Source organism: Fringilla coelebs (genome assembly GCF_963513975.1).
Source record: "Fringilla coelebs genome assembly, chromosome: 3".
Taxonomy (NCBI): domain Eukaryota; kingdom Metazoa; phylum Chordata; class Aves; order Passeriformes; family Fringillidae; genus Fringilla; species Fringilla coelebs.
In genome coordinates this window covers 72,980,375-73,007,038 of record NC_140030.1, presented here as the reverse complement: position 1 = coordinate 73,007,038, position 26,664 = coordinate 72,980,375, and the positions used below count along the sequence as shown (strand labels likewise).

Below are 26,664 nucleotides of genomic sequence, written 5' to 3'. Positions count from 1 at the left end.
TTGTTCTTTGAAATATAACTTATTTTTGTTTTCAGAACTTACTAAAGCACTTGGTTAAGTTTTTATTAATTCATTGTGTGAAATGCTTAATCAGCTGAGAGTTGCCAACTATCTGAGTTTTCACCCTTCTCTATTTTAAGTAAAACCAACTCCCAATGCGATTTTAATTTCTTAAATTTAATTCTGAAGATTGCTGTAAAGCACAGTGCCTGAATCTTGACACAAGGTAATTATTAAGGGCTTAAACCTCAAAGGGTTTTTGCATGGTTCATGTCTGGCATGCATGCAGTTTGCAGGAAGAATTGGTGATCACATTCTGGGGTAGCTCCTCTGTTAGTTTTTAACAAAGGCTAGGATGTTTCAGTGATAAATGCCAAGAGACTTCCAGGGTGCATTCCCTCTAAAACTGGCTTATTTTAGTGGAATTCAAAGGCCACATGAGTAAAGACTGTGCTGTAATTGTGTATGTGTATAAGTTCTTAATCTAGTCTGTGGCAGTGGTTGGATATTTTTTTAATGTTTATTCTGGTCTAATTGCTTCACTCACCCAAAACTAAACTGAATGATAAGGAAAACACAGATAATTCAGATAGTTATATCTGTACTTAAAAGTTGTGTGCCTATGTGTGTATACATGTATAACTATATATACACACACATATTTACATGCAACTTTATGCTTTGACTTAAGAATGTATAAGCTTTTAGTATAATTTGCTGTGCTTTTAGTATTTACATGAGGCTTTTTCTAGTCTGTTGAAGTACTGCTATTTTCTTGCTCTTTCCCCAAAAATAAAAAGCATGATGTTTAGCATAACTTTCTAATGTTGTGTGTATTTTAATTTACCTTTTCAGTGAATACAAGCTCTACCCCCCTTCCCAACCCTCCCATAAGAAAACTATGACTAGTCATCACCCTGGACTGCAGAAAGCAATTTTTGAATTACATTGGAAAAAGTTCCACCTGGCTCTATTTGGAATGGAATTTCCTGCTTCTCTGTCTTAATTGGATTTTAGTTGGTTTTGAATTCAGGAGAAAATCCTGTTTCTAGTATTAAGACTAATGATTATGTTTTACAGATCTTCAGACAGGGCCATTCCTTAATAGTCTTGGTGGTGAGAATGGACTTGAGCAAAGTTCACAGTACTCTCTTTTACGCAAATTAAAAAGCAAAATTATTTATGTTTCTAATCATGCTCATGATTTAGGCAACATGGCTGGTATTCTCTGTACCAAGGGAAGAATAAAAGTCCTAAAGCATTACTCCACAAAATTTGGACTGAAAACCAGGATGGATTATAAGGACTTGCTAAGTCTTCAGCACCCTGCCCCTTTTAATAACACCATCTTGCATGGGAGCGAAGTTATAGTCTGTGTTCCTAAGGAAAACTCAAATGCCACAAGGGCTGGCTAGCCAGAAGAAGGTTGTAAAATAATAAGCAATAAGCAGTTGTTTCAGAGACTGATTTCTATGCCTGATGTTGCAGTTGTGAGCTGTATCTCTACCACATTATAACAGCAGGAAGCAGGGAAATTGCTCTGAAAGAGAGGTGCTTGGAATGAAAGTGTAGCTTAAATTCTGAGTAGGTGCTGCAGGCAGCTTCAGTCCGAGTGGTGTGTGCACGATGGAACAGTCATGTTACTACAAAAGCTTCCTACCCGTGGTCCCAACCACATCCCAACACAGCTTTCCCATTTTGACTCCATAACCCCAGTTGATCTCAACTCCTAAGTTTTTAAGGGTACCATTTAAGGATACAATGAAAGAAACCCTTGGAAACTTCTCTACCCAGGGAACACTGCGGAACTTTTCCAGTCCCGCATAGCACATGCAATAATGAGCAGGCCCAGGAAAAGACAGGTTTACAAGGAAGCAAGAACAGTCAAGCTCCTGCTGCCCAGAGGTGGAAAACTCTTGAGTACAGCAGTTCAGAAGGCAATCTATGCTGTGGGACTTCAATGGCCTTTCTCCAAAGGGCCTATAAATGTGGTAAAGCAGTTAGAAATAATTGTTAGTTCTCCACTAGCTGTACTTGAAGTTTTATTTTTACTTCAACAGCATATCACCCTCATTCCATTGCTATGACAACTGCAGAGTCATACTGTCATAATTACATTTTAGTTTCCTGGAAATTTCTCTTAGTCTACAAAAAGAGAAGAGTCTGGAAGGAGTGCTCTGCTTTGGAGAAAGCGGGTGCCAAAAAGTAATGGGTGACTGACACTAAGGCTGATATAACAGATAAGCATTTAGGTTCAGCTTCAGGTCCTGGTGAAGTCACTGTCAGTGCTATTGACTTTAGTGTGGATTGACTTCAAAGCAGGGATCTTCTCCTAAAATCAGAATTGCTGTTTGTTATTTCCAAGACTGTGGAACAGCTGCATACTTAGATAAAGGAGATATTCAAATACACACTACAAATGTATTACTAAAAGGTACTGCATTAATGCACTGAAATGCAGTAGGCAATCATTAGAATAATTTATAAAAAGCATGAATGTTGCTTCAAAGAAAGTTTTCCAATAAAGGTAGGGCAAATCTGCACTCAGTTTATGCGTTAGTTTAGATGCTTGCTAAAGTTGAGGCTTTAGTACAATATTCAGTGTAGTCATGAAATTGGAAGACTAGTAGAATTAGGCAAAAGTTACTATAGTATTTGGAATTAATTTAGTTCCTAATCATAGGTAACCAATCATTTTATGTGGCTTCTAAACTAAGTTGATTTTTTTAAAATTATGTTTACAATTTCTTGTAAATAAGACAGTTTGCAAATTTCAAATGCAATGAAGAGAGTAGCAAAGCCCCCACAGTGCTTTATAATTGATCCACTTAGTATTTATTTACAAGCCTAAGATTTTGTGTCACATTTAGCCTTCATCCTAAGGAAACAATGTATATACAGTAAATCTTTCCAGGCATTTTCCATCAGTCTGCTTGCTATGAACTAGAGCTGATAGGACAGAAATTGGTCTGTTCTTAGGAAGCTTTGTGAGAATTTGGAGCCAGAGGAGGAGAGAGAGACTTGACTGCTTCTTCTTTGGACAGGATCACAGATATAATTCCCCTTTTGGCTTCTGTTTGACCACCCTGCTGCCAGAAGGCAACAGCTGGGTGGTCACACAGCTGCTCGCAGCTCTGCAGTAGCTGGGGCACTGCAGTGCTGGGTGCCAGGGGGCAGAGGGATGGAGGTGAGACTCAGCACATCTTTTAGAGAGTGAGGATGAAAACTGCATACACATCGAGGGGCTGCCTTCAGTGGGATGCTAGAAGGGAAGAGCAGTGGGGAGGAATGTTAGAATCTCTGGAGGTGAGAGCTTGGCACAATTTGGAAGAGATGCTGAGGTCCTGTGACACGAGTTCTTTAAATCCCATGTTTAGTTCTGCTGCTGACACCTTGGGGGATTTTTCATGTCCCTTTTTGACCTGTTTTAGAGACTGGGGTTGTGCTACTTGTCATGTATTTTTAACGTGCAGTCATTTGTTGCAGGTACGCATTTTTACTTAACTGAAAAGAACTTGTTTTCTTAGACTTTATTTAGCTGCCTAGCTAAAGCCATGCATTTTCCTTGAGGAATTAGATTGCTCTGAGGGCAAAGGAAACTAATTCCCCCACTCTGCTGTTCAGCTGGCTGCTGGGGAGGAATGTGAAATGGAAGGATTAATCAGGTATGTGCCAAAGGGAACCCTAACAACAGGTCTTTTCTCCAATGTACAGCTCTTTGACCTTCAGCCACTTTGAAAGAATTTACTCTGTTTTTGTGAAGCCTGCCTGTGCAGGATACATTACCACAGCAGTTTGAGGTTCATATTCCTTTTCATATATGACATGCATTTTCTCAGAAAATAACTCCTCAGAAGTACATTTTTCCATCCATTATCTTTGGCTTATTTGAAGTTACTACATTTAACTCTGGACAACACTGCATGACCTAAGGAAATAACTTGTTTGTTTTCTTAGCAAAGTAGTTAAAAGACTTCTCCTATTTCCAAAGTCATCTTCTATTGATTTTAACATTTTCTGTGAGTTTCCAAGCTCCCTATGTGGTAAAGCCTCTTAACTGCTTATTCTATGATCCTGGGCACTCCAGCTCTGCAGGTAGCTTTGCAAACACCCAGGGGCTGCTGTGAGGACTAGGTTCTGCAATGGCTGAAAGAGCCTGCTCAGGGTCACACTCACCTGAGCTGAGGTGGTCTGGAAGAGCAGAGGTGGCTGCACAGAACCCAGATGTGCTCTAGGGATTAAAGCCTAGGTAAGGCTGGATGTGTGCTGGACTGGCCCCTGCAGCTGTGGGGCAATTGCATCTTGAAAGGAATGAAGAGGATTAGCAAGGGGTTCTCAGTGAGATGGCTCACTCTGCAGTGAGTTTGGCTATTTGGTTTTAAATGACAGAGGAACTTTGAATGGGATGAATATTCACTGCAAAAGTCTCTTTCCCTTAGGTTTTTGGCCCCTTGTCTTTCATCTGTTCTATGCGCAAAACTTAATTAAATGAATGTGGAAACAACCAGCCCTAAGTAATGAAGCCCACATATGATTTCAGAGGAATGTGCTTTTAGCAGTAGATTTTACATTTTTCAGATAAGGTTGGTATGCAAGTTAAAAAGACAAAGCCATCTGCTACTGAAATACACACACTTGTGACTATTTTGGCTCTTCTCTGAACTTTTGCCACAGATTATAAATGCACTTGTGCTAAGGCTTTATTAAGATAATGTCTTCAAGAGAATGTAATCTTTCAGAATTCCTCAAGTTTTATATGAGAGGAGAAATCCCATGAAAATGATGGATTGTTAGAATTTAGTGGCTGAAGCAGATTGTTTGGAATTGTTGGTGCATAGAGAGTTCAGTTCTATGTCAAACCACTGCCTTAAATTCATGTTAGCAGTTCAATCCTCCTTGCAGTGCTAACTACTCACTTTCAGAAATCACAAGCATTTCTTCCACAGGTCAGAAATGTCCTTGTGATTATCTGGGTAGGCACATGAGTAAGAGTTTGTGAGCTCCTTTTGGCTCAGGATACCAGGTGCTGTCACAAACAATAAAGTTGCCTGTCTGAGCCCTACCAGCTCTTGCTTAAACTCTTCTGACTCGTCAAACAGCAGAACCTTTTAAATCATTTACAAGCAGGCAGTGAAATAAGGTTGTTTCTTCAGTTATGAAAGCACCTGGATGACAAGGACAGTACATTTTGTTGGGTTTTTTTCTCTCAACTCTTCACAGTATCTTTGGTTACCTGAATCTTAATTTTAACAAAGCACTAATTATTTTTACTGAAAGGGCTCATGGATAATGGAAAATTCAAACATTGCATGCAGAGGTGAGCTAACAAGTGAAGTTTTGAAAAGGTAAAGTACAAGCTTAAACAGGACCACATTTTGACCTGTTTCATTACTCCTAAACAACATCAAAAGCTGTATTGGGGAATAAAATAACTTCTTATATGCTATGTTGCACTAAAGGTAAACAACTGAAATATTAAAATTGTTTGGTATAGGGGAAAGACATTTAATCAGAATCAGCTGAAAAAATAGTATAGAAAATCAGAGAGAAAATTAATTTCTCATAGTATTAGAATATCAAATCTCTGTTACCATGTGAATTTTGTCCTGTATGAGCAATCTTGTATCTTTAAAATAACCTTGCTCTTTCTGACTGATACTTAGTCATGATGCTCAAATTGGAGAAGCATTTCCTTAAATACCTTGCATCATACATATAACCTGTAGAGAGCATAGAATATATAGCATCTGTTCAATGTATAATTTGTGAGCATTTTTAGAAGAGGAAAAACATTTATGACCAGAGTTCTAGTATATTTTTGAAGACCATCATTGCACAGTTGCTTGCATACAGGATTAACCCTTAAGGATAAATGAGAGAAGTAGAAATTTGCAGTAATCTCTGTGGGGAAGAAGGAATTCTAGTTTTTGCATATCTTTTATCCTGTCTCCCATCCTTTCTTATAGGGTTTGCTTGAGGTCTAAGTTCTCATATGTAAATAGGTTTGTCTTGTCTCCAGTGCTTTGTGTGGTGACACAATAGGACTTTTCTCTTATCACTAGCCAGTCATTCAAAAAGTCCTTTCTGTTTCTGTTGCAAATGCAGGACTGTTTGAAGCTTTCAATGTTCCTTCTTCTCATAGAGAATAATACTCTTTTCTGTGCTTTCAAGTGCAGGTGTGTACAGGCAGAATGCATCAATCAGTGTTAGAGAAGCCAAGCATATCTCGTTATTACTGCAGACATTTGTATAAGCATCTGCTAAAATATGTGCCCACTAATGAAAATTTACACTACAAGTTTTTTAGCAAATCAGGAGAGAGTTTGCTGGGATACATTTATTCTCCAGGAACAGAGATCTCAATGCATCATGTCCATTCTCTCATTCTCTGAATTACTTTCATTTGTAGGCAGTGATTGTATTTTTGTTTCAGCTTAATGGCGTGTTACCCAGTGCCCATGTCCTTACAAAAAGTCTGTAGTAGATCCAAAGAGGTGCAGGCTGCCTTGTTCATTTAAAATTATATCTTCAATGCTTTGTGGTCCTGCAGCCAAGGAATTTGATGGATTTTCTTGTCATTGGTTTAGCAAGGCTAAGCAGGGGGTAGCGGAATAGGAAGCTTGCAACCTGGAAAATAAAATTGAAGGACAGAAACTTTCTAAAAGACCAAGCCACCATCTTCACAATGGATTCCTCAAGTAAAATCTTGTATTTTCACAAAATCATATTGCTTGAATAAATAGTCATAGTTGAAAAACAACTGGGCATCAGACTGCTACTACATGCAGTAGGAGTTATAGGTCTCCTAATTTAGGAAAAGCAGCTTAGGTTAGGTCTCTGAGAGCCAGAATCTCTGCCTGCCAGGGAGAACATCTGTCAGGAGTGCCTATCCATCCCAGCGGCTGGCGGAAGGACCAGATGACCTCTGAGATCACTTCTAGCCCGGTCTGATTCTGTGAAAACAAAACTGTTCCCGAGGGGGTGGCAGAGGCAGCTGCCTGCTCAGGACAAAGAGCTGAGCCTTCAGGAGCAGCTGCTGCAAGGAGTTTAGAGGAGACAGCACTTTCTAATATAATGGCATGAAATGACAGATGGCACCTTCCACCCTGCCATTATAGTGAGGAAGGATCTGCACACGAGGGCTTCCTGTTTTGCCATCCTCTATTAGGTTGGAGAGGATTAAAAACACTTCTCTGAACTTTCAATCAAAGTGCTTGTGCAGCTGAATTAGATTAGAATCACCATGCTGGCATTTTGTTACATAAAAGTAGCTGAGTAACAATGAGAGAAGGGAGATGTGATCTCTACATGCTTCTGATGCTGTTTTGTCAGGGACATGACTTTTTTTTTAAACTGATACAATCTGTTCTGTTGCACAGTACTCAAACTATTGTGGGAGGAAGGTGCCTTTCTTGCTGGTGGCATTTTCTTTCAATGTAGGACCTTTAAACAGACAGAAGCTGCACCATTTCATACATAGATAAGGCAGAAAATGTACAGGCTGTAGGAACAGGTTTGACCTTCACTCTCCTTCCATCTACAGACACACACACACATAATTTACATAAATTGCACAATTTAGTTGAGCAGAAAACTATTTTAGGGAAAAATCCACTTAAAGAAGTGCAAAATATATTTGAAAAATGAGAGTTCCAGTACAAACTAAGTCTTGTCATGTGGTTGTGTAAAGAAATGAATACCTGCTATTGTGTTCGTCCACAGCAAAGTTAATTTGCTTCTCTAAAGAAAAGGGTTCAAATCACCATTCCTGAAAAAATTCTTCATGAATCAGCAGTGTTTATTTTCATTTTGCTCCCTCCCAGGACTAAATGAGTAAGAGATGCATTATGCTTTCCTTGCCGGATAACCCATCTGCCATTTTCACACTACTAAGTAGGATAAATGTCCTTAGAGGGAGACAGATTGCAGCTTTGAACAAATTTATAAGGTATATGCTCAATGTAATACATTCTCTTTTCGTCCCTGTCCTGCAATATCCAAGACATTTTTCCTGGTGCTGGTATGTGGCATGTCATTATCCAGTGGATGTTCTCAATGGGAAATGTTTTCTCCCTAGTTATTATTACACTTCTGTTGGCTTTTGATTTTCAGTGATCAAAAGAACACTGTAGCCCTACTGAGAGAGAGACTATCTCTACTGTAGCCAAGACATGATACATGTGTGGCTTTGATGGTTAGAACCAAAGCTTTATTCTGGAAGAGAAGTGAGAGACCAAAGAAAGGATCAAAGTTAAGGAGTGATGCATGTATGACAGTATCGAATGGGCTGCAGCTTGCCTGGCAGGGAATCACTATAAAGGTAACACCCACAGATGCTTAGAGTGGATAAGCAGTTCTGAGGGAGGAGTGCAAGGTGAGTAGAAGTGCTTATATGTTGCTGAGGTCTTGTTTTCTTGTTTAAATGTGTGCAATGTTATTGAATTTGTTTACTGAAAAAATACCAATGGTTTGTAGAATTTTTTAAGAAATATTTTTCTGCAAAATGTATCAATCAGTGCTTTCTACTCAAAGTTTCAAACCATCAAATGAAGTACCTTGTTTTTTTTTTTAGATTGCCGAAAGTAAGATCAGCTAATGTGCGAGTTCCCTTTGCTCGTTTTTTAACTAACTTCGGATTTATTTTGGCACACAACAGCTGCAGTAACTTCAAAATCACAATAAGGGATCAGTGATTTGCTGTATATACTCCTAAAAGTCTTCAGATGTGTATGTTCCAGAACTCCATGCCAGCAAGGGTCAGAATTAAAGCTCCCCTTGGTATAACAAAGACTTTAAACACGTCACCTTTAATATTCACATTCTCTGGCTCCTGGCATGTCTGTTTCATATCTGACATTCACAGTGTTGACTGACTAATAACAACCTGCAGCTGAAAGGACTTAATGCTTTTCATCTTTCTAAGCAGACATGAACAAATTAATCCTCCCCCAAATCCTGTGATGGTGGAGATACAATCATTTTATGGAGCCACATGTATGACTTGCTCAAGGTCACAGCACTGGTCGGTCTTAGAGCCAGGATTAGGATTCAGGTCTTAATTCAGGTCCCCAGTCCTGTGTTCAGAGAGCCATGGCACGCACTTCTGTGCAGCAAAACAGTTCTTCTGCCTAAAAAATGTCCTCAGAATTACAGTCAGAGATTGGAAGAAATCAAGGGGATCATCTGGATTTATTTCAGCAGCAGCCAGCACATGTAAAATCCCTTAAGTTCACTCTCTTATGCTCCTATGCAAAGGAATTTGAACCACATTTTTACCCAGGGGAAAAAGCCCAAACAAACCCAAACAATAGCTATTATTCTAATGAAAAGCAATTAAAACATCATTAGCAGTATTCCCTAGTTGCTTTGCAGACCTGTCATTTGTCTACACAGAGCTCAAAAAAAGCTTTACAAATTTAGGACAGCAGATCAAGATTTTATGAAGCTCCTTATGTTCATAGCTTCTTTCTTGCCACCTCAGTAATACAGTAAGCATTACTGGAAAGACTGAGAAGGTCAGAACAGCTAAGAGGCAGGAGAGAAAATGGGAATCTTGTTATATACACCTTTCTGCAAATTTTAACTGCAGAAACCTGAGTTTCAAATTAATTCATAAACAAAAATCCTCTTGATTTTTAGCACTGGAGGAATGTATTCATTCTCTCTCTTGCCACATGAATTTGAACAGAGCTCAACAAGAGTCAGAATAATCCCAGCTTGTGGGACTATTTAGATTTTTAAGAGATATCATCCTGAAATAATTTTATAGCTTTCATGGTTGTATCTTGAATTGACCTTGATACCAAGTCACCAAAACAAATATTTTGTGATCTGTTTTTCATCACTAATTTCATTCTCACATTTCTCCCAACTGAAGATAGATGTTCATTTTTAAAAGCTTGGATTTGTGATTTTAAAAACGAAAAATTAATCAAAGAACATATATGTAAGAGTGTCTGTGTGTTCCTTCCAGTTTTGAAATCAACAGTGGTTTCCTCATCAACTCCGGATTGGCATTGCAATGCTAAATACCACTCGGCTGGGGAGTGCTCAAGGAATGCAAAAGCAGGCAAGCCCCTGAGAAACAAGGGCCTGCTTGTTTTATGAGAAATCAGCTAATAGTTTTCCAGTACAGATGTCCTGCTTTACTTTCAGTTTGGTGAAGACTAGGGTAACAAATGGCAGCTTATATGCCTCTGAGATAGGACTTGTGTGGAAGAAAGGGCTCCCTTGTCTGTATGTGCAGGAGGGCACAAGGGTGGCAGCCCTTGCACCAGCAAAGCCTAATGCAGCACACACCAATGCAGAATGAAGGGAGAAGCTCTGCTGTTGCACAGCTCTTCCTGTTCAGTGACTAATTCTATCACTGTACAATTGCTAATTCTGCCTTATAAAAGGGTATTTTCAAGGCTGTGGTGCAAACCATTGAAGTAATGAGGTTACTGGTATCTTTTCTAGGGAAACCCACAGACTTTACTGCTTGGAAGACATCTTTTGCTATGTCGTGTTGTCACTTAGACTATTACAAAAATGTCTGCAATTAATACTACTCTTCTTTTATGTTCATCATTTGTAAACTTGGTAGTAGGATGTTTTTATATTTGCTTTGTGATACTCATAAACACTTATACTGCATATTTTCTTACATATTTTTCTTGAGATGCTATCTCCTTAGTTTTTACTGCCATCTTAATTTTGTAGAAGTCTGCCAGACTCCTACCTTCTCTTTTAACCCTCCTTAGCTTTTACTCTAATTCTCCAATTTTGCATATGCTAATTTCTAAATACTTGCTCCATGGCCTATGGACCCACAGGATTTCCCAGCTCCCACTGCGCAATCACTGAGCCATTGCTCAATCCAAGTCTCAGTAACAGCCCTGGTTTTTCTGTAACACAGTTCTGAATTTGCTCCATAGGCCACAATACCCCTTCTGATTCCAAGCAAAACTCAAAAGAGTTTCTACAGGTTCACTTCCAGACTGCTGCTTTTTTAACTCAAATAAATCCTCTCCTAAAACTTAATGAAACATATTATGATACATAAAAAGGGCTATTTGCCATCCGTATTCCAGCACAGGTAACTATTTCATTACAAAAAGTTTGAGGAAAAAAGATAAGTTCAAAAGACAAAAAAGAGTAAAAGCAAGAGAGATGTGACAATTTTAAATAGGCAGAACGTTAAAATAGTCTTGGTTCTCTCTGAAGCACCATATGCTTTCAAAAGCATTAAAAATGCCCTCATCTGCCCCTGCTTCCCCCAGTGGGTGTCCTTAAGCTCCCCCTAGATTTATGAAATATTAGTGTATTTGTCATGTTAGTTTCGGTAAAGGAGTAACTTTAACACCAAACAATGCTGAATGCCCTACATTACTAATGATGCCTCTGAAGACTGAAATCCTGCACCACACCTGCTTTTGTTCCACAGCTCTGTAGCTTTTAATTGTCTTCTCTTGCTTCAAAGTTGTGTAAGGGCAGTGGTGGCTCCTGGCAGCATTGCAGAGTGCATTACTGATACATTATCAGTGTATGTGACAAGATAGGTAAACACTGCTTCTTTCAGAATGTGTGTCCATTCTAGGTGTTCTGGAAAAAAACTCAGAAAATACCTGAAATCAGTTTTTAAAATTCAAAATCAAGTTTAATTTAAGAAGACTGTTCTCAAATAAAATTTATATACATTGTATTTACAATTTTGCTGCTGACAACATCATATTTACATATAATAACCTGCATTAGTTACACTGAAATGGGCTCCACTCAGCCTCTAGACTGAAACCACTGCCAATGCCAGTCTGAATGTCAGATGCTCACCAAAGCTGCTCTGTCACTCCTCATCTAGGCACTGGAGAGAAAATAAAAGGAAAGGCTCATGGGCTGAGATAAGGATGGGGAGAGTTTAGTCACCAGTTACTGTCAGGGACAAAACAGACTCAACTTGGGGAAATTAATTAATTACCAATCAAATTAAGAGTCTCACATACTTTAAAATGTTGCAGTTGGGGTTTCTTGCTTTCTCTGACATGCTCAGGAAGTTGCAAAGTGTAACACAAACAACAAAAGGGCTGTCAGCCTTTGATTTAATAAAAGAGAATCAGCAACCATTTGCTTTTCTGATCAAGTAACTTGCATAGCATGGGCAGTTCCATCAGACAAACACGTTTGATGTCTTTTGTGGTCATAATCTAGACTAACTCTAAACCTGTTGGGAATTAACTTGAAGATGTTGCAAAATGTTTTTTGATTCATTCTGGAAAACACAGACATGAGACAGCATCTGATGAAAACAAAGAATGGAAGTAATCCCTGTGGACAGTACAGCCTTCCAGAACTCAAGCAGGAGAGTTAAATATTGGATGGAAGGAATGGAAACTGATCTGCACAAAAGTGGGTTTCTGCCCTTTTCACTGTCTTGTGGAAACTGACTCTGTCAGCTCCTTTGTGGGCGACTTTTGTCTGCTGAGGAAGAAGGTGCAGAACTTCCATAAATGTTTCTTCATTAATTTAGGCCTAAACATTTTTGTTTGTTTGATTGATTATTTTTAAACTACTACTCTATTGCTGAATGGCCCCATGTTTCAATTTTTGCTTCCACTAAATGTGCAGCCAGAGGAAGACTGGGTGTGGGGGATGTGACTGAAATACAGAATGAAGCATCCTGAACAGCCCTGCATGTTGGGGGTCAGTCTTTTCACTCTTTCTTCAGCTTTCAGAAGAAAGCAGCATTTATAAGATCACACAAAATTTCAAGTATTTATGAGATCACCTAAAATGTCAGGCCAGTTTAAAACTATCATTCTTAGAGATTACTCTAGAACTAGATATTTTATTATTTTGAATTGTTAACAGAAACATTCCAGAGAATGCAGCTTGGTTTTCCCACTGTAGCTTCACTCTGGAATACTTGCCTTTTCTCTAATAAACTATTTGCAAATGTTCACTCTTCTCTTTGAAAATCTGGTTTTACAGAAATATAAATTTTGGCTTTTACATTTTTCCACTGACTCCCTTCCTCTTAAGGGAACAATTCATCCCCCTCTCTCTGCCAAAATGCACTGATTGGTAGCAGGGCTGAATTTTAGTGTACCTTTCTTCTTACAGTCACAGCGATACAGCCAGATTTATAAAACTGTTAGGATAGTGAGACATTCATATTTTTAATGGGAAAATAAACAACCTAAGGCTGAAGTTTTATGGCTCAGCAGAGGAAACAGCCAAACTTCTAATGCTTTTTTGTTATCTATCACCTTCTTTATCCCTATGAAAACAGTGCTTTTGGAGCCTGCTGGCAGAGATCATTCTTAGAAAATTATTATCATGTTGTTGGTATTTCTTCACTGGGCTGACATTCAAATATCCCATCCCATTTTCTGGAACAAGCAGACCACACCATTTTCCAAAATTAATCCAAAGAAGATGGCAAACCAAGGGAGTATTCGGTTCAAGTTCAATGTAACTGCGAAAAAAACCAGAACAAATTTATCATGTATCATTTAAGAAGATCACAGAAATTATATGAGAATTCATATTAATTTGTGTGTATTAGAAATCAAACAAATTTGTGATTCCAAAGACATGAATAAAATGAATATAAAATTTTCATTTTTCAGAAACTCAAATTGATTTTATGTTTCAGTGATCCATGAGTTGCCTCAAATTGTAACAGATGGATCTGGTGGATCTAATACCATATACAAAGAGATGATGGTGAGATAAGAGGTACTTTTTATGTTCCTTTTAAATTTTATTTTTTTGTTTCAATCACTTTCTATTAAAGTTTAAGGAACGCAGTTTTAAACTAGAGCTATTTCAGTCATGTATCTGATATAGATTAAAAATATAACAATAATAGTGACTTCTGTAACATCAGCAGTCTCTCACACATATTCTATAAACATAATAGAGTGCATAAAATGCAAAAATGTACCTCTAATTGCCTGAGAGTTTGATATCAAGACAAACACTTTTATAAATGCAAGGCACAAAGGCGTGTAGTCATGCTCCCAAATAACAGCTGGAATTAGCAGGAGCTTTCCGTAGGTAGACAACAGCAGTGCTTTGAGAAGTAAGATGAAGTCAGACTTTCTCTTCAGCATCTCAGGTGTCATCCACCACAAGGTAATAAAAATGCCAATGAAAAATGAAGTTTGTTCTGAAAGGAAATAAGAGGCGTTGGAAAGAGAGAACGAAGTGCCAAAAATCAAGTCCAGATCTGAATGACATGTTCAGTAAAATGACATGTTCCAAATGCAATGGAGTCATTTTTTAAAAGCCACAGGCAAATACTAATGTTTGTTCTCTATCTCCTGTATTCATTTTAATAGCCAAATATTCCTTAAACCAATTCAGTATCATGACATTCAGAATAATTCTATGACAGGATTCTACCTGTAGGATTACCATATTTGTGATTTCTGACTCCATATAGGGCAGGAAGTTAAGCACAAGAACCTCTTCACTTTCACTTTTTAGCAACAAGAGAGGGTTTTTTTTCAACTGTCTGTTAGGCTGTAAAACAAAATCAATCCTTCTTTGCAAAAGGTCACCAGCAATGAACCCTTTTCATCCAGCATGAGAAAGAACAGCAAGGTGAAAATACCTTTGAGCCACCAGACTTTTTTTGACACCACTCCTGTGATATGCATTAATGCAGATGTCAAAGAAACTTCCACAATAATTGTAATAGATGAGTCACTACTGAAAAATCAGTTCAATATTTTTACTGATGTATTATAAAAACCTACTTAAAACAACATTAGACAATAAAGGAGTTAAATAAAGCTCTGAATGTATAAGAAAAACACTAGTTTTAGTGTGCAAGTTTGACTTAAACACTATCATCTGAAAAAGTATGAGAAAAAATGTTTTAACCAGCATAGAACAAAACCAAACACTATCATCTGAAAAAGTATGAGAAAAAATGTTTTAACCAGCATAGAACAAAACCACTCTCCTGCCTTCAAGTGCAGTCTTAGAGCACAGAAGTATTTACTCTTTATCGTGGATGACACTGGTCTATATTTTAGTGTATTTGTTTAAAAAAACAACCCCAAGCAGATACAGCTTTTCCCAATTGTTTACTTTAGTAAGGCTGTATCACCTTAATGAACAGCAAACCTTGAAGTCAATAGAAACATGGAATAAGGCTGAGCTCCACACTGATCTTCAAACTAGGTCAAGAGATATCAGGCAAAGATTTCTGAATATTGCCACTTTTCAGTCTCTTCATCTAATACTGATCATATCAGTCTGAACTGTAATCAGGACAGGCATTTCCATTAAATGCAGGCAAATTAGAGAGTATGTGTGTAATTGTTTAACTATACTGGGTTGGACATCACATCCATTCTCTATCAATTTTTGCAGTATGGGCTTGAAGTTCTTCAGTGCTTAAAGAGTATACAATACAAATCCCCAATCTTACCTAAAGAAGCTATGCCAAACATTCTATAAAAATCCCATTCTTTGGCATATCTGATTAAGTCATCAGGATCTGTATTTTGGCTTGAATCCTGTAGTTGCAGCCACCTGAGATAAGCTTCACAGAGCAAACAAAATATGCAGAGCTTCCCATGAATCTGGTAAATGAAAGAATAATAAAAGGAGTAGTATTAAATCAGCATAAATTAAAACATTAGTAAGAAATCAGCATTTAAAAAACATTTAAACACCTCTACACAAACTCTGTAGGAGTATTATTTTTCTTTAGCATATAAGCAAAATTACTTCTGTTGAGCCACTAGTTTAGCACATCATCCATTTACCATCTGCTAACATGATAGTCAAATTACAACATGCACAAAACTGGACAAACAGTTCTGTGCAGAAGAAGGTATAGAACTGTGGTTAAGGCCTGATCCATACTATTTAAAATTGGGAAGGCTATTCAGCTAGAAATGAAAAACCAAAACTGTACCATTGCTAGCATAGAATTATACTGTCTAAAATTTCTGTTTAAGGGCAACTGCTCCGTTCAGCAAACTGGTTTAAGTAGCCTTGTTTCTCTTTTTCCCTGGGACAATCTTCCTTAGAAGAAACTGGTAGTGTAGTTATACCAAAATATTTCTTACCTCATCCAAGAGTGAGGCAACAAAAATAAAGGAAGCAATATAACCAAACAAAGCTATTTAAAATATTTTCTGAAGTAACATCAAAAATTATGTTGTGAGGGCCAACAGTTAGCATGTTTCCACATTATACAGTCTATAAGCCAGTGCATATATGAGATGATTTCTGGTTTTATACAGATTTAAACAAGCCATAACAATTTCTGTGCTGGATTCTACTTTTTCTATTGGAGGAAGAAGTTATGCCAACTGCACATACATGCATCGGCTTTGACAGTTTAAAATTCAACTCAATTTATTTTAATAGATGAACTTTTCACAGACAGTCCTTGCAGAAGCCTCACAGGAAACACTGTTACCAGTCTCCAGAAGCACCAAATTAATTAAAAATATTTAGACAGATTTATGCTTGAAAGATGAAGCGAGTGTATTTATCTACATTGCTTAAACTGGACTGGCTAAGAGGTACCAACATGAACATAGCATATACTTATGCTTAGAGATTTTGCTCTAAATTAGTTTCCCTCTCCTGGGAAATCAGTCCTTACAGTAAAAATATGCAATACTAAAACACTGCACCTCTACACTCCAGACTGGCCAGCCCAACTATGTAATTCTATATCAACCACATTTCAAGTGAAAGCCACCATCTTTTGCTCTGGCTTTGAGGGCATGGTTAATTACACAGGGAGAAACTTGTGAGCAATTAGTACAGTAGGTTTAACTGGCACAGGGTTGCTAATTTGGTATGTTATACTCCTATTGCTCATTTGAAAAAGAATTGTTTGCAACAGAAATTCAATTTGAAAATTAATTTGCAATTAGGTCTTTCTCTTACAGTGGAATTTAGCACATCATCCTTTTAGCATCAATTAACGTGATAGGCAGGTTAGAGGTTAGGTAGAAAATGGCATGAACAGTTCTTTGCAGTTCCTTCTCTTTAATATGTAAGATGACTTTGTATTTGGTGATACTGCAGCATCACTTCTGTGAAGACAGAAGCTGTCTTAGTAACAGTGGGAGTTTGAGATTCCATGTGTTCTATTCGTGATATAACTAGTTCAGCTTGCTGAAATCTGTGGAAGGGCAGGAGATGAACAGTCTTCAAAGTTTTATAACTATTACAACAGACTTACCAAACCTAAATATATTTTTAACAAAAAAAGCCACAAGGTAGGGACATAGCAACTTACATTTATCTTTGTATTGAAAAGAATGTGCCTGTATGCTTGTGCTTTGCATAAAACAGCATTAATCAAGATGATAACAGGATCATACTCAATGTATTTATCCACAGGTTTCTGGCAGGATTTCTGAAAATCACAAAATAAGAATTAGGGGGGAAAAAGCAAAGGAAGAGTTTATAAAATTCTGCTCTGATCTTAGTACAACTGGATAAATACAAATCAGCAATTCAATTATTAGTAGTTTTTCCCTAATGTCATCTTCATGTTCAATACAGTCTTAATCTATCCAGAAAAATTGCTTCTTCTCCCTTGACACTACACTTGACATACAGAGTTCCCTTACAAAATAGAAAGATTTATTATTGATTTCTACAGGGTTTGGATTAGGATTGATAACGAAATATGCAGGAATGGACTTAGTTATCATGTTGTGCTCCACAGATGCAAAAAACTAAACTACTTTCCTAAGACTCAAGAAATGCACCAGTATCATGCTAAAGGTTAACTGATAATGACTCATCTACTGCATATTTTATTTGTGTTATTTTGGGTATTTTTTAGAAAGAAAATTAATTTTTTCTATCACTTCTTTATTTTCAGAGATGCTTTATCCTCCTATCCTACCTTTTTCTTCCTTTCAAGGAGACAGGAAATGTTTTTTGCTGTTGCATTGTTCTTCCATACTGTCAAATTGTCTGGATGTTTCAACCAGTTTTCCATCATTAAGCAAACACCAATACATTCAGAATACTGATAATGTAGTTTTCACACAGATCCACAGCCAAAGAGTCAGTTGCCACTAAACACTGGTAGGACACTAAACCATCACTTCTCCAACACATCTGCTGGTTCTGCTAGGGAGGTTATTTCACCCAGACCACTGGGAACTGCTAGTCATCAATCCCCTCCAGCTTTATTGACTTACCTGCCTGGCTGATCACTGCTTGATTTGAGTTAGGGCTAATAAAAGGCTGTTATACTGTGAGCAGCAGGGTTAAATAATCTTACAAAAGGCTCGTCTAGCAGACCTAAGGGGGAAGTAACTTCTAGCAGATAGCAGAGAAGCACCAGCCACCACCTCAGCACAAACAAGTGCACTTGCAAAGGGTGCTCTCCTGCAGGCCAGCTTTCTCCTGCTGCTAATCCTCTAGTCTGGCTACTTGTTTCCTCCAGCCTAATCCCCCAGGCCTTCATGTTAGCTGCCACACTGAGAACACAACAGTCACAGAAATTATCTTTATTTCCATTTTAATGAGCGCATGGTGGTGCACTGCCAGAAGAGAATTGTCGGCACACAACTTTCTGAAATGCTAGAACAGTCAAAAATGCAGCATCAGACAACACACACCTACAGACAAATTCCCAGGACAGAACATACAGGTTTTTCAATTTTCATTTTTCTGTCATACAAAGACTAACTGAGTACAGACTAACTGAGTACCACACTGCTGCTCACTCACCCTGCAATAGGATGAGGAGGAGACTCAGAATAAGGTAAAACCCATGGGTGGTTAAAAGAATAGTTTCATAATTGAAATAAAGCAAAATATAATAATAATGGTAATGAAATGGAAGATAATAAGAGAGAGAAAAAGCCCAGGAGAAACAAGAGCTGCACAACACGATTTCTCACCAGCCACTGACCAATGCCCATTCCATCCCTGAGCAGTGATCAGCCCCTCCTGGCCAACTCCCCCCAGCTCATTGACTGGGCAGGACACTCCATGGGCTATGGAGTATCCCAGTTTGGGTCAGCTGTCCTGGCTGTGCTTCCTCCCAGCTCCTCGTGCACCTGCTGCCTGGCAGAGCATGGGAAACTCAAAGTCCTTGACTTGGGGTGAGCACTAATAGCAACAACTAAAACATCAGTGTGCTATCAACATGATTCTCATTCTGAATCCAAAACACAGCACTCTACCAGCTACTAGGCATAAAACTAAACCAACCAAAATGAGGACAATGTCCAAAGTTAACACTGCCTTGCTATTTAACAGAATTATTTTTGTAGAATCTGAGAATGCAGCAAATTGATTCAGAAGTCTAACATCAATGTCAAGAAAAGCATCTGAACAAATGCATAAACTGAATAGAGGGTCTAGGGAATGCTGCAACCTCTAATCAGTGTTTCTTGGTCCAGCCTAAGGAAAAACTCAACTCATTTCAACAAGACAACACTGTGTATGACAGTACACAAGTTAGAGGTAATGAATTAAAAAACTATCTCAACTAACCAAGAGTTTGAGAAATCTAAAAATAAAGTGAATTAGATGGAAAAAGGACATAACACAGGACCACAGTTATAAGATTTAATAGAGTGAAAAAGAAATTGCTACTTTAATTAGAGGCAGTGTCTTGCTTAATTTCTTTCTACTGAGAAATCATAAACAGATATTCTTATAGGTGGTAATTTGCATATGTCAAATCTCTGGGTTGATGTAGCATTGGACAAGTGCAATTTTTTAAATAGGTTTATTCACACAAGCACTGGACAAGTCCATTCAAAGTAAGATTATTTAACACAATGGGTGTCATAAAGGTTAGATGAAGGGTATCCTACATACACCCAGTTTTATTATGCTCTCAAATTCTCCTACAACAGAACATTTTCTGACCAGGACCAAAAATCTTTCTGAGTATAGAATGGTATTTTCAACTGGAAGATCCCAATCAAACACTGATCAAAAAATTTGCAGTTAAGAGGTATTGAAAAATTTTGACTGACAGCTGACGTGAATTTTAGACAATGAAAATTTATCAAACCAACCATCCAGGCAAAACCAACAATTCAGAAATTTACTGCAGATATATACAGAGACCGCTACAAATGGATACATAAATAGTGGTGTCTTCTGCCCCACAGCTTCTGGCAGCCAAATACCAAACCTTCTCTGCAGCTGTTAAATTATGTTAAAAAATGAAAATTATGTTAAATTTAGTATTTCTGTCTTCTAGAACTAGATGAGAGCCCTATTCTTAATATATTTTATATTCCTAAGATACTTTATTTCTGTCTGAGTCTCTGTTGCAAGAAGGAAAAGTCCTCTGTGCTTACCTAGCCAGCATCACCAGGGATTTGTGAGACCTACAAACCACCTTTGCTGCAAAAGACTTGTGTGTGCACTGCTACAGACTAATTGGATGATGGCTGCTGTGCCATTAGTATACTACTGAACTAATATGCCCTCTAGGAAGAATTTTTTCAATACCTGGCTATTTCATTATTTTTTCCAGCTACACAACTAAAACATCTGACACCAACTTCAAATGCCTAGGAAGGAAACCTGTGAGTAAAGCCTGACTTCAGCAAAATCAGTGCAAGCAAGGACTGATGCAGTTTAAGACGCACATGTTTCACTAGGTAGTTTCAGCTAGTTAAAGGGATGTAACTTTGGGGACACTGATAATCACTAACACTTTGAGAGAAGATTGGTATGAGCAGCTCAGCTATGGAGAGCTGCTTGCACACTTAACTTTTAAGATTCTAGTCAAGCAATTTAACTCCAGTCCTGGTGCTCCCCTCTGCTGTTCTGCACAGCTGTAGTCAGTGGCCTGGGCAGCATGAGTGAAGAAGGAACACCTTTGACATACCTGAGCGTTTTCATCTTCTTTGGACTTTCTCAAAGACATGCCTCAGTTATCACAAAAGCAGTAAAAAAGGTAACTGGATTTCTCTATGCTTTTAGCTATTTTCCAATTTCTGCCTTAAATGAGTAACTGGCATCAGAAACAAGTAACTGGTATCTTTTCTTGAAAAAATAGACACTACTTTGATTAAAAGGTACTTTCAGATTACATTGCAGAAGAAAAGTCAAGCTTCACACCATAAATTCTATTTACACATCTTCTGATTTGGTGAATTTAAGGAACATTATGAGTATTTGATACTGACATACAAAAGTCCACAGGTACTGTGCTCCCCTAAAAAAGGATGTTAAAAGTATTTCAATATTCTAGCAAATTTAAATGGCTATTACTTTAAGAACTGTTTCACTAATCAAATATTTAGGAAGATTTGACTATGCTTGTCTGTTGTTTAAAAAAAAATCTTCCATTTTCATAACTTAGAAGTTTGCTTAGTTATCTTAAAAAAATTAAAACCAATTAGCAAAGGCAAATTAAAGAAAAAAACAAAACTTCAAAAGCAAGTACAACCATCTTCTTCATAGTGTAGTATATGAGATTCTTTTTGATCAAAGCAATCCAAAACATTTAAGGAAAGTAACATACATTTTAAAATCTCAGTTGTATTAAATATGCCAAAAAAAATTTAACTGATATGTTAATTCAAACTTCATGTTTATCAGCCTTTTGTAAATCATTACTCAAAAGACATAACTCTTGCTTTGTTCACCAAAGATACTCAGCTTGGAAACAGTGTTCACAAATGTGTGCCCAATCCAATACAGTATACAAATATTTCAGAAAACACCTTCTGTCTCTGAAGGATAGAGTTTCTAAAGTATATGAGCATGACTTTTTTGGATTCATCTATCTAATTTTAAAACATTACTTATTTTTAAACAAAAATATTTTGGGATGGGGTTGTGGAAAGTAAAAGAATTCTTTAAGAGGAAGCCATAGGACATGACAGAAAGTAAAAATATACACTGGAGAACAAAGCTTCATCCTCATCTAAAACTACCATGAAAACCACACCATGAATACATTTGCAAATCTCTGGACATTAGAAATATCAATGAAACAGTCTTATTATAGTATTCCTTTCTCCAGGGTTTGGAGTTTGGCAAAATTAAGCTACAATTTTTTGTTGGACTACACATACAGCAAATTGTAACAACATTTACATAGCTTCCACATGAACAGGGGTCCATTTGCATAGGTTCATAGGCAAATTAAAGACTCTTGTGAGAGCGCCCTTAATCCCAATTGCACCCTTAAATAATAAAACACATTAGCTGTGCTGCTTTCAGGAATGGATTCTTTATTAGGGACGCAGCCAAGTGTCACAGCAGACTGAAAAACCAAACAGCCCAGTTTCAGATGCATTCCCTTTCAGAAAACAAATTAAAAATATTGTTTTTCCAGTGGTGAGTTAGTCTGTAAATAGAGTTATGTAAAATTAGCATATGCTATTTTCCAGGATGATCTTTGTACTCTTGACAGATTCTTTACCATACCACATAAATGCTTTGCATTCAAAGCAAGATCTCTCTGCCTTGCTGCAAAAAAAAAAAAAAAAAAAAAAGAGCTTTTCAATTATTTTTTAATTGCAGAAAAGCTAAATGAAGTGTGCACTGCTCAGGCAATTTGGCTTTCTTATTACAAAACACAAGGGGAATCCTGACTGTGCTCTATATATTGCAATAAGTAATTTATTTTCCTTTGTTATGGTCTGGAACATTTTTAACCTTTTATTTTTAAACATAACAACATATATGAAATTGAAAACCAAATTTTAAAAATGTTTGCATGCTTTTCCTTCTATTTCTGAATAAGTGAAGTTTGCTAATTTCTTCCTGTTTTCATTGCACTTTACAGTTTATTTCAGGTTAGCCAAATGTGTTCCCAGCCCACGCCCCAGAATTATTACTGTAGTAGCAGTGTTATTTGAACAGTATTTTTTCCTTACTGTTTTTAATGGTTGGTTTGTAATACATTCCGTGAAGATTTGCTGTATTATTTACAGATCAATTAAATTTTAAGGGTTTCAATATAATTACCAAAAACCTTCTCTAAAAGGAGCCACCTAGGCTTACCTTCACCATAGCTTCTGGCTGGGAATAGGGAACACATCAGTAATTCACAGATTAGGACTAAACCCAGACCCAGGAGATGCAAAGTGAGTGCCAAACCTCACCTCCACTGGAGGCAATCCTAACATGACCACAGATTCCACACGCTGCCCTATCACTTCTGTTATCACACTGAACAAAAACCATAGTGAAGAGGTCCATCTGTCTCTTGGAATGCTACTCCAACAGCTAAGTCCATGAAGGATGAGAAAATGAAAATGGTTCATCCATTTTCATGGTTCATGCCAGAGGTCTGGGCTAGGCTTCAGCCAAAAATGGTCTTAATTAAACAAAAGAGATTTAAAAAGAAGTCACAGAACTTGAGGAATTTGTGGCAGTTAGCCACCTTGCAGAGTTATTAAGAAAAGACACGACCTTTCCGACCCAAGCGTACTGCGTGGATTTCTATGTTTTATAGAAGAAAGTTTCTTTAGTTCCTTCAGCATCTATTACAAATTTATTCCCAGAATGGATAATAACACTTGTGAGGTCTTTTATGTTTGCCCACATAAAAATTACAATATGGAGTTCAAAGAAACTTTTAATTATATTAAGAGCAGTAACTAAACTAAAACAACATTAGGCTGAGTTTCCAAAATTGTACTCTAATATTGTGGGCTGGAAACACATGTTCCTTAATGGAAGCTTTTAGTATTTGCCTCTGGAAAAAATTCATTCTTCTCTTCAACAAATTAATACCAGAATACAAAATCATGGTATTTTGCTTAGGCATTCAAATATAAATCTTCCACCTCAAAATCACATCCAGACCAGGTTAAACACATCCTAAAACAAATGTAGGGCTAGATAGAAGTTGCTGCTGGGAGAACTTGGATAATGTTCCAAAAAGTGTTGAATGACAGGGTTGTCCTGAGAATGGCAAAGACCTGTTAGATGCAGATTTCAAAATGTATCAAGGATGACTTTAAAATAGCATTGGGGAAAGTGTGTAGGTCAGTATGAAACAGTGATGATCTTGACAATGCTTGTTCCCAATTTTCTGGGGCCCTCTATTTTACTTACCATATGGAACAAATGTTGGGTTGTTGTCTGTTTTTTTCCTTAACGTGTCAGTATTTCCAGGTACTACTTGAAAATGGGAATGAAATACAAGTGCTTTTTAACCAAAAAAAAAAATTATCTAGATGATGCCCACTGGCCTGACTTTGAGTATCAACTTACAATCTTTCTATGAATTTTTCACTTCTTCTCTCTTAATGCTACAGTGGAGTAGCAGTACTCAATGCTCTCACTTCATGAAGACAGATGAAAAATGTTCTCAGGCTGAGTGATCACACCTTCTAATCTCACCTCAGACCTTCCATTTTTCTTAAATACCTTCAGCTTTCCTTAAGTTTTAGAGGCCTAAAGTTTTATATATAACTGATAAAAATAATATTTCACACCGATAAGTGGGGGCTTCATATATTTTTAAGTGAAGACTTCTAAGCTATCATTATTTTCAGGTTTGATCATCAAGAAGATTCATAACATTGACACACTCATATCACTACTTATAAAAGTCTGTGAAGGGTATCAAAGGACATTCACTTGACTATTTTTCATTGTCAGCAGCATGATGATGAACAACTTTCCAGGTCTCTGGCCAGAGCAGAGCCTTGACTGCATGGAACAGAATGCCTGCAGAGAGCTGGTACAGTGACAAAACTATCCTTGCAGATGAAAAAGTAAACCAAGCATTGCTCTATTGGAAACCATGGGGCCTTGGTAGCTGGAGACAACAGTAGGGCTTTCCTGCCCAAAGTCACATCAGTTCAACTGAAAGAATCTTTTGATCTTGGCAATCTTTCAACATTCTCATCTCCACTTCATGTGCCATGAGCTAACATGTCTCCTGCTCTCAGCACTGCCTGGGTGGCCAGAAATTCAGGGAAAGCTTTGGGAAGATATGACACGTGCCACGTAAAGGCAACTAGAGCTGAACCTGAACCACGATGACTCACAACACAGCCAGAGCAAACAGACTGATACAGTCAGTGAAAAATGGTACAGATCTGGGGCTGCATGGAAAACGTGGACAGAATTCCAGATTGCTTTGCTCTTTCTTTTACTCAGCTCTTTACTCTTTTTATATGATTTTAGCATTTGTGATGAATACAGCAACTGGGACTTAAGTCTTTGATTCTACATGGCATGCCACAGCTCCAACAGACCACGACCTTTGGTCCTCAAATGGTTAAATGCCAAGGGGAATGAGTGCCATCTACTGGCTGCGAGGTTGCTTTAGATCTGCTTATCAGCACCAGATAAACAAGCAAGAGGAAGTTGTATATTTCAAAGAGGTCTCCCCTCAGCCTTCTCTTCTCCAGGCTGGATAAGCCAAGTCCTCAGCTGCTCCTCATATGGCTTCCCCTCTACATCCTTCATCAGCTTTCTAGTCCTCCTTTAGATGCTCTGCAATAGCTTTACATCTTTCTTACTCTGCTTTGCCCAGAACTGCCCCCAGCACTCGAGGTGAGGCTGCCCCAGTGCAGAGCAGAGCAGGACAATTCCCTCTCTTGCCTGGCTGGTGATGCTGTGCCTGATGTCCCCCAGGCCAGGGTTGGCTCTGCTGGCTGCCAGGGCACTGCTTGCTCATGTTCAACTTGCCACTGACCAGAACCCCCACATCCCTTTAAATAATCATCACTCAGACCCTGACATTCAGGTCCAGTGGCGTGGGAGCTGTGTTCAACCATGGGGCCATGCTCAGATCTGCCCTCCAGGAAGAGCCAGGCCGAGCACACAGAGCAGCAGACACACGGCAGTGCCAGTCAGGACAGCTCCAGCACACAGGTGCACTCAAGGAACGGGAGGAAATGACATTGGGAAGCAGAGCCGACAGAAAACCTGCCGAATCACAGAATGGGTCAGGTTGAAAAGGACCACATGGGGTCATCTGGTCCCACCTCCCTGCTCAAGCTGGATCATCCTAGAGCACATGGCACAGGATTGTGTCCAAGTGGTTCTTGAACATCTCCAGTGAGGGAGACTCCACAGCCTCTCAGAACAATCTGTTCCAGTGCTTGGTCACCCTCATATCCAGTTCTCCCTCATATCCAGACAAACTTCCTGTGCATCAGCATCTGCCCGTTGCCTCTTGTCTTATTGCTTGGCACCACTGAGAAGAGCCTGGCTCCATCCTAATGACACCCTCCCTTTAGATATTTGCACACATTGATGAGTGCCCCTCTCAGCCGTCTCTTCTCGAGGCTGAACAGGCCCAACTCTCTCAGCGTTTCCTCACAAGGCACCAGGATTCAGGGAAAGCGGCCGCAACGCGGGGGCATGGCCGCAGTCCGACGGCAGGGGGCGCTCCGAGGGGCTCAGCCGCCCGCGTGCCACCGGGCCCACTACCACGTGCCGCGCGCCGCCGCCGGCTGACGTCAGAGCTTCCCACGTGCATTCCTGGCCTCCCCCACCCACTGCTCGCAGCCTCGTTACTCACGCAGATGGAGATACGGAGCACCCCGCGCTGATAGTCCCGGTACAGCTCCGTCGCCTCCCCGTTGCACTCGATGCAGCGGTAGGCGCCGAGCGCCGCCATGGCGCGCGGGAGCACGCCCAGCCCTGTCAGCGCTTCCACACCGCCTCCTCGTTTCCGCGTTCGGGAGCGCGGCCGAGCCAGACCGCGCCGCGCTGGATCCCGGGAGCTGTGGT

The 26,664-nt window shown here is 38.7% G+C and overlaps 1 protein-coding gene across 1 annotated transcript; it reads right to left on the bottom strand.

Moving 5' to 3' along the window:
* Positions 1 to 11,755: 11,755 nt before the first annotated feature.
* ARV1 (ARV1 homolog, fatty acid homeostasis modulator) lies at positions 11,756 to 26,584 on the bottom strand. The gene is made up of 5 exons (XM_084203048.1): positions 26,453 to 26,584; positions 17,258 to 17,377; positions 15,422 to 15,575; positions 13,925 to 14,149; positions 11,756 to 13,453 (listed from the first exon to the last, which is right to left on the bottom strand). Exons 1-5 carry the CDS (start codon positions 26,549 to 26,551, stop codon positions 13,347 to 13,349), a joined length of 705 nt encoding a protein of 234 aa, XP_084059174.1. The 5' UTR covers positions 26,552 to 26,584; the 3' UTR covers positions 11,756 to 13,346.
* Positions 26,585 to 26,664: the final 80 nt, after the last annotated feature.

Bases quoted from the DNA above. Each gene is read 5' to 3' on its own strand.
- ARV1 (XM_084203048.1), bottom strand. From the start codon at position 26,551: ATGGCGGCGCTCGGCGCCTACCGCTGCATCGAGTGCAACGGGGAGGCG. The intron at 15,576-17,257 runs GTAAGTTGCTAT...TTCATTTACCAG, and splicing joins TTTTCAATACAAAGATAAAT to ATTCATGGGAAGCTCTGCAT. The intron at 14,150-15,421 runs GTAAGATTGGGG...ATTTCCTTTCAG, and splicing joins GTTTGGCATAGCTTCTTTAG to AACAAACTTCATTTTTCATT.